Source organism: Trachurus trachurus (assembly GCF_905171665.1).
Source record: "Trachurus trachurus genome assembly, chromosome: 7".
In the NCBI taxonomy this organism is placed as follows: domain Eukaryota; kingdom Metazoa; phylum Chordata; class Actinopteri; order Carangiformes; family Carangidae; genus Trachurus; species Trachurus trachurus.
In genome coordinates, this window is record NC_139901.1 from 7,885,700 (window position 1) to 7,894,569 (window position 8,870).

General features: G+C 42.2%; 1 protein-coding gene across 1 annotated transcript; it reads right to left on the minus strand.

The window, feature by feature from the left end:
* Positions 1 to 729: 729 nt before the first annotated feature.
* gata5 (GATA binding protein 5) lies at positions 730 to 8,180 on the minus strand (the record flags this gene model as incomplete). Its single annotated transcript, XM_083975208.1, has 6 exons — positions 730 to 963; positions 1,430 to 1,560; positions 1,685 to 1,769; positions 2,981 to 3,109; positions 5,518 to 5,687; positions 7,661 to 8,180. The coding sequence occupies 6 exons, from the start codon at positions 8,178 to 8,180 to the stop codon at positions 844 to 846; spliced, it is 1,155 nt and encodes a 384-aa protein (XP_083831334.1). The 3' UTR covers positions 730 to 843.
* Positions 8,181 to 8,870: the final 690 nt, after the last annotated feature.

Here is an 8,870-nt window from a genome sequence, read left to right on the forward strand (position 1 = left end):
CGAGATGTAAGTTTACATCCGTCGTATCTTGTACAAACAAATCACGCATACAATCTTAGTGTTGTAGCTCAGGGGCCACGCGGCCCGGCAGCCGATCCACAACAGCGAGCGAGTGGGTTATAACCGGCTGGTTTTAGTGTCCGCCATGACTTTTAACTGTCCTTATCTCAACATAAATAATGTGTCTATAAAAGTTAATCATCTACATGTTGGTAATGAGACGTGTTCAACAGCAATAAAAAAAGGTATTTTATGCCCATTTTACAGGTTTCATTCTGCGATGACGCTAAAAATGTTGAAAGTGTTGTTGTCACGTTCTTGAAAACCACAAATAAAAGAAAGAAAACATCACAAAGAAAAATTGCTTATCCGCTATATAAAGGAGATACTGTGTTTTTACATTCCACTTGATTGTCTTTGCATTGATATATTTGTAGTGTTTCTCTAAAAATAGAGATGTCTTTTAGGTAGTTTTTTGTTGAGGAAGTCCAGGGGAGCTGGGGTCAGGTCTGGGTGGGTGTGCAGGGGATAACACACACCCATCCCTTTGTAAAACTACTGTTCAGGTACCCTGTGTCCTTGTTAAGTTAAAGTATAGTCCAGGTGAGCTGCTTTGAGCCTGTCTGTCACAGCGGGGGCCCGGTACAGCCAGCAGATTAGAAGTCCTCACTTAGGTTGAGTGTGAACACAACGCAGCCGTCAGATAAACTGCACGAGCCCCGCCGATTTAACGCCGATAGGACAGGAGTTTCTCACAGGACGAGAGAAGAGACGACCTCCGAGCTGAAGACAAAAGTGAGCTGCGTGCTGTCCGTGCGGCAGTCCTGCTGGTTTTGAAGCGTCTCAGGCTTGAGACAGAGCGCACCAGGAGTTCTGTGGAGCCATGGAGGTCGGGGTAAAAGGATAATCCTCGTATTTAATGTCCACATGTCCCGATCCTGCGCTGTCTAGCTGAGAGGCCGTCTGCAGGGAGGAGAGAGAGAGAGAGATGTTTCAGTTCATGCAAAATCCCCGTTCTGCACATAAAAGTCGAATGATTCATTGGTGTGAGTGAAAACAAAAACATCACGTCTCCTGTGGCTCAGATGATGTCATCAAAGCTGTTAGTCACAGAAAGATTTATTAGGCCCAAAATCAATTCATTCCAATGGTGTCAAAATGATCAGGGTGAAATAAATCAATACAAAGTTCTGAGTTTAACTCTGGTGAACTTTGACACGTAGATTCACGTTGTTCACCAATAGCTAAGCTGTATTGATGCCGCTGACATCAGAGGGAGAATAGACAGCCAAAAATAGTGTGAGCTGTTGCACCATCCGCTTTTATGGACTTTAGCAACCATCCGCTTTTAGCTGATGCTACCAACTTACTGTCCCATTAGCAACTGGGCTAATAGGCCTGCTTTCTGTGTGTGGGAGAGGAGGGTTACCTGAGTGGCCGATGTGACCGTCTGTCCGGCGTAGGGTGAGGGGGCCATGTTGGGTTCACTTTTAATGGTGGAGGCGTGTTCTGAGACTGAGAGGGAGGTCGGCGAGCTGGTGTCAGAGGTGGCGGATCCTCCTAGAATCAACAGAGCGGCCAAATGATTTATTAGACTGATATCATCCGTGCTGATTCAGATTCATGAACATTTTCGGTCCTAACTAGATTGTTAAAATAATCGCTCTCCATCTGTTGGGCCTACCTGTGGGGGTTTTATTCTTTGGCATCTTGGGCTTGCGTTTCCTGGTTTGAATGCTCTCTTTCTTCATGGCCAGAGGTCGCGGCACCTGTGGGGAGGACAGCACACAACAACACACATCAGTTGAGTGAACCTCTAATCGCTGATACAACACAGGCCCCTTTCATACAGAAATCCTGCTATAAGAAGACCCCCACCATTTCACTGCCTCTTCTTGTTTACACTGAACCAAAATCGCCATCACAATGCTGGTATGTGATTTCAACATTCAGGCATCAGAGGTGTGTATGTGTCACCAGAGGCGCAGCTTGTGAAAGGGAGGGCAGGCAACGGACTGGGGCTGTTACAGGACCCCTGAGGCCTGACAGTCTCACATGGCAGGGAATCAAAATGCAGCTCCCTCCCTCTTTAACAACCAAATGACAATATGCAGTGAAAATGTATTGACATTGACACAATGGCAATTTTTCTTTATTATGTTTAATGCTATCACTATTAAATTAAAAGATAAAATGTAGAATTTGTTTTTTGTTATTCATTATAATGCATATTTAGCCATACATTATAAATCATGGCAATTGAAAATGCTATAATAGTATTTTTAGATTTTGAAAATTCTACTACACCTTTTATAACATTATTATACTATTTAAAATAAGTAAAATGTATGGATTTTGTAAAAATCTTCATAAGTCAAAAACAGGATAATATTAATTCTTTTTAATGACACTATTACTAAAAACAATAAATTGTAATTGTAATAAATTTGTGATTAATTGTGATTAGCTATGGACATTTATCCTTGATTGTCAGCCCTACTTATTACATAATCATTTAATGACTGCTGATTGTAAGGGGCCCTGCCAGTTTTTTTTTTTTTGCATAAGGCCCCAGCATTGAATTGCTACTGCAACCAACACATCAGCATCTGCGTCCTGTCTCAACATGTAGACTCTCTCTTTTACGCGACTGACCTGCTCTCGGCCTCCAGCTTAATGCTGCAACAACAATACCCCTCATCATGTTGGTAGCTTTTACACAAAACAGCAAAGGTGAAACAATCCCGCCTTAAATGGGTCTATTGTCATGACGACCCTCACACAAGTGCCCCTCCCACCCTGCAGCTCTGATAACAGTGACCACAATGCCCTTGGAGGGGGCTTTATACGCTGCGCAAATAACCAACTGTTCCCTCCACTGGCGGTGGAGGTTTTTCCAGAGGAGCTGTTTGACGCACAGGAGAAGAAAGAGCACCACAAGATTCAAAATCCCCGTACGAGACCCTGCTGTGTGACCTACCCCGTGTAGCTTCATGTAGAGGCCACAGGCATTACAGACAGGCTCTCCCTCTGCGTTGCGCCTCCACAGTGTGGTGGTGCTGGTGTGGCAGTTAGTGCAGCACAGGCCGGCTCGGCGGGGCGTGGTCTGCTACAGGTGTAGAAAGGGAAAAGACACTTTGATTAAAAACGGTTGAGTCTCTTCACATCTGAAAATAGGCCGGCAGTGAACATCATCCGTATCCTTGAACTATAGTTTGAGAAACTTGAGTTGAAATGTTCCCGTTAGTTTCAGCATGAATTACAGGATGTCAAGTCTGTGGTTTTACTGCGACAATGATGAATTATCCCTCAAAATACCCACGCACAAAATCCTAATAACTCTTAATCTGCACCAGCTTTTGAGACTTAATAAAAAAATGTATGACACCATAGTGAGACTGTTGGTCGGTTTTCACACAACAAGTGTGGAGAGAAAGAACCGAGCAGGAGCAGAGAGTCACGTTGCTCTGGAGACTAGCCTGGTCTAAAAACGGCTCATCCAAGGGCAAGGTCACTGCAGGACAAATAAAAACAGAGAAAACAGCACAGCGGTGGAAGGAGAGCGGAGGGGCAACTCTCAACCAGCTGCTCTGGTGAGGCACGTTCCTGAGAAATTTACAGCTGTGAAGCCTTGACATCCCACACATCTCACCACACCACCGCAGAGCTGTTTTCCACTCACTAAAATGCCCTCTGACCACAGGCCGTTACCATCTGTCAAGGAGTTTGCATTATTAATCACAGGTCCCATATTTTACACTTTTCAGTTTTTTTAATTGATGTGTTGAGAAATGATATTTGTGATTTTGTGATAAGTGATTATTCTTGAAGAACAAGAAACTGTAACTGAACTGAACTGAAACTCTGCAGCTCTGGTAAGGACAGGTCAGTGAGCCAATCAGAACAGAAGAAGCTCTGAGCTTCTCTTCTGATTGGCTCACTGTTTTAAGTGTGATCAAAGAAAAATATAGCAGATTTCAGGTGAAACACTCAGAGCAACTAAATCCTGTAAGGTTGGTTGTGTCCAGGTGGGTATGCTTGAGAGCAGTGACTCTATAGTTGTGACATCACAAAGTTGCATATGTCTTGATGGCTCATTTCAAGGTTCGGTTTCTGAATACACCACATTTGTCAGAGAACTGAGAACTTTGATACTTCCAATAATGAAGATAGAAAAAATAGAAAAAAAATAGATTTTTACTTTAGTAATTAATTTATTTTCTTTTTAAATCAAAGGTAGCTATAATCATTAAAATGTACTCAAGAACATTAGTGGTTATCCTTGCTAATTCATTCTCATGCATGCATTTTAAAGCTCCAGCTAATCAAAGTGGCGCTTATTGGGTAATTAAATGTCTGACATTTGGCCCATTAATAATTCAGTTGATTAATATAAAACTAAAAGGCCTTTATCACAAAAGACATTTGACCTGTGGCGGTACAAAAAGCTCTGTTGTAAATAATAGAATAAAGGTTGGTTGGATTCCATTCATCTGATTCAGTTTCAGGGTGCTGCTACTGGTTTATTGTCACATTGTTGTGTTACTGGGACACTTGAATAGAACAGAGTCATTATTCATGTTGATAATAACATATTTGCTTTTCTGTTGGCTGTGAAATAGACCTTTCCAACTTTCCAACTGATGGCGGGTTTTGTGAATTCACAGCAATCTATCACCTTTATACCAAAAATATTTGGAGATATCTTTTGCTATGAGTCACATTTTTTCCCATCTCACTGACCTTACATTACTATTGATTAATAAATCAGAAAACACTCGCAAAGCCGTTGTACATGGGCTCAATGTACCGTGTATTATATTACATTTAAGTTCAAAATCTTAATCTGCAATAGTGCTGCTATTTCAAACAGTCTAGTTTTTCTTAAGAGATATATAGTTGAATAAAGTAAAAAGTAATACAAAATTGAAACACATCTAACTTAAACCCATGAGTAAATGGAATCACATTTCACCAATGTTGACTAATTTTAGTTCACCTTTGCAATTAATCAGATCCTTTTACCTTTTTATTTTCCAACTATATAGTGATGTTAAAGGTGGACATTTCTTAGATATTTTTTTTATGATTTACGTATTTTTTTAAAACAACTTATTTTGCTGTGTTTTGATATCACCCCTAAAGATGTCATCAATTCTGATAAGTGCCTTCACTATTTGAATGCTTTAAGTGAGAGAGAACTCCACTGTGTGTAAAAGAAAAAAAATACATAACAAGTATATCCTGTCTTTAAAATGTTACTTTAGTTAAATATTAGAAAACATAAATGTACATCTTTTGTAGAAGGACTTCTTGTTAATATATTATTAGGATATTCATAATTTAAAAAATTGCAACATTTAGAGTTCCAGTGATTATAATTCATTGTAAAGCATTTGGATTGTTCAAATCACATGTGAAAAGCATGACCTGCAAAATGAATATAAAACTTTAACTTGTAGCCTAAATATAAATAGTACAAGCAGGTATGTACAGTCAGTCGTCTCTCTGTCTTACCAGTCGTTTCTGTGGTTTGATGAGCGGCCTGTTGATGCCGTTCATCTTGTGGTAGAGGCCGCAGGCGTTGCACAGGTAGTGTCCGGTGCCGTCCCTGCGCCACAGCGGCGTGGACACGGAGCCGCAGTTGACGCACTCTCTGCCCTCCTGGGCCATGTCGTCCATCAGGTCTGGACAGCAGAGAAAGGAAACATGCATATATATGAATTCAGGCTTTATAAAGAATATCTCATGTCTCTTATAATTTATTATTTATTTCTTGTCTGTTTAGCCTACTGTTGACGTGGCATTCAGCTGCAGTTTTACAGTTTTTCAGACAATCACGTATGGCCTTAATACTATACTGGAAAAAGGACGTTTTTATACGCACATCATGCTGTAGGCTATTGAGGTGCAGGGCAATAAAAAGTAACGTAGAAAAAAAAGAAAAAGAGAGGGTTGCCCGCACAACCTTAACCTTAATACTATACTGTAAATATTATTTGAATAGTTTTCTTCTGTCCTGATTGTGTCCTTTTTTCTGAACTTTAACAACTCGTAGTGGGAGGAGGAGGGGGGAGGAAGGGGTGTGGGGGATGCGTTGGTTACGGGCCAATGCCTGATAAATCGCCAGCGGAGGAATTTAAACCTCCTCCTCCGTCCAGCGTGATGAAGAGAGATCAAACCGCCGAATGAATCAATAGGGAGACAGACAGATGGAGGGATCTGTTTAGAGAGATGAGGGAGGGGGGGGGGGGGGGGGGGGGGGGGTGCTGGGGGAGGACGGTGCTGTTATCAGCCTGAAAGATCCTAGGGTCCCCCACCCCGTCCACCCACCACCACCACATCCACATCCATCACAGCTCTGACACACGACGGACTCCTTCCATCAATTGCCCAAATTCCTAATCCTTCAGTTTAGAGAGACAGGGGGATTGAGGGAGGGGGTGTATGGGGGCGAGAGACCAGGTCACGATAAAGCTGAAGCTACTTTATTTTCTTTCAATTTGTGACTGTTCTTATTTTTCCAGAAGAAGAGGAAGACACAGGTCACATCAGGTGAAAACCTGCAGCTTGAAACAATAAGTCGAAGTGAATATTCTACCTTATAGAAATGTTAAATAATTACAATGAATTATCATACATGTCATGTGTGTATGGGAATAAATATCACATATGATCTAAACATAAACGGTGCATCCATTAAAACACCATTAAGCCATGATATAATACAGTCCATATTAAAACAGTGTCAAACCAAGACAAGAGGGTCAAAATAATTAAATTGGTGTGTCCCGACTGAGAGGTGTTAAAGAGCAGGTCATCAAACACAAGCTCCTGGAAAAAAAATCTTTATAAAAACCTCCTCCTCTCTCTGTGTGTCTCTCTCTCTTTCCATTCACTTCTCATCATCAACTTCAAACGCGGTGTAAAGGTTACAGGCCCCGAGCGCTGGACCGAGGTGATAACTGCGCTGATGGTCGCGTCGATGGCTCATGTGTGGATTGAGGCCTGTCATCACAGAGCTGGACTGTTACTGGGGGATTAAATTAACATTTAGTAATTGATTGTTTCTTTTGGTTTTTGTTTTGGATGTGTATTGTCAAACTCTAATAGCTGCTGGAGGATTCTCTTCCTCCACAGTGACAGGCCTCTATCAGCTATAGGCTACTAATAAACAACCGCAGTGTATTATAACCTGGCCATTAGCCCTGACGACCGAAATCTCAATCAGGACATTATAACAGATATTTTCCATTCCATTTTTTTGGTTTCCCGCAGTAACAAAAACAAACTCACACGATAACCTTAACGTTTGATTGAATTTATAGGCTATGACTATTTGTTGATATTTTACGTTTTTTTTTTTAAATTACTGTTATATGCTTGTAATAGATTAAGACAAATCAGTATGACTGAGTGAAATAATTGTATATAATTAATATGAAAACACAGATAATAATGACAGTCATAGTCTGATTTTAAAACTGATTTTTAAATGTTTTTCTTTTGGTGATATGTTTAATAGAATGATGATATGTCTGTGATACAATACAATACATTATATGTTTTTTCATTTCATTTTTTAAAATAAATGATAATGATGATTTAGTACTTTTTTACTACTTCATAGAAGTTGATCAGTTTAGAGGCCTGTACTCACCCAGACTGGAGCGTCTCCCGCACAGCCCGCCCTGCCGGCCCTGCAGGCTGATCACTCCGCTTTCGAAGGGTCCTGGCGTCCAGGAGGACGTCGCCATGTCCGGGCTCACGTAAGCGTAAGGACTGGAGTAGGAGCCTCCTACCGAGCGCACCAAGGTGCCTCCGTACTGATCGGCCCGGGCCCCGTTACCGAGGACCAGGGGGCTCTGATAGGTCGCGTCCCGGCCGGTGTTGCTGCTGACCGGCGGGCTGTGCGAGTAGGAGAAACCGTGGTGCGGGTGAGGGGAGCTGGGGGTGAAGGAGGAGCCGTCAGTGCCAGTCTGCGGCCAGCCGTGGTGCCCACCGAGGCCGTGGGACTGGTGGGGCGAGTCGCAGGTCTGCAGGTAGGACAGGGTGGGCAGCATGGCCGGGACTCTGGTGGTGGGGACGTAGACCGGAGAGCTGGCCGAGGGGTGGATGTAATTCCCGGTGTCATGCGCGTAAGGGGACTGGTTGGAGGACAAGGCCAGACTTTGATACATTTTCACGGCTTTAACGTCCTGTTAGGAATATGGAAAAAAAATATGGATGATGTCGGGGACTGATGTTGTTGGTCCAGTGGATCTGACGATGTCCGCGTGTAAAGATTCTTCCAACTTCTCGTGAGGATTTTTCCTGAGCTTTTTTTTTTTTTTTTAACAGAGCCTTTAATAAATCTCTGTTGGAGATTCCTGTCCTGTAAGAAATACATTGAGAGAATTTTAATGAACATGAGGAGAAATAATAGAGCCATTCTGTGCATCATAAGCAGCATGGTTTTTATTCTAATATTCATAATTCCCTGTTTTAAATCAATGCTGTCCATTCACGCTCTTGGAAAGAGTCAAGACAGAGGAAAAAAAGGTTGAGCATCACCATCCGTCATATTTCACCTGTATCATTGTGACTGACATGAAATTGATTAAAATGACATTAACGATCTCTGATATCTGTCCGCTCAGATAGAGGCGACTATCAGCGACCCCAGATATCCTGCCGCTCCGCGCGCCGCCTCATTAAATCATAACCATAACGGAAACCAAATCAAACAACACAACAGATAGCGAGCTCCCCTCCCGCATCTCGCGCGCACATATTTTCTATCAATAGTAACTCAAATCACATAAAAGCTTGATAATAGCACTCGCTGCGCAGGAGGGACAGCGTTTCTTTCCAAGGGCTCTCAGTGTTAT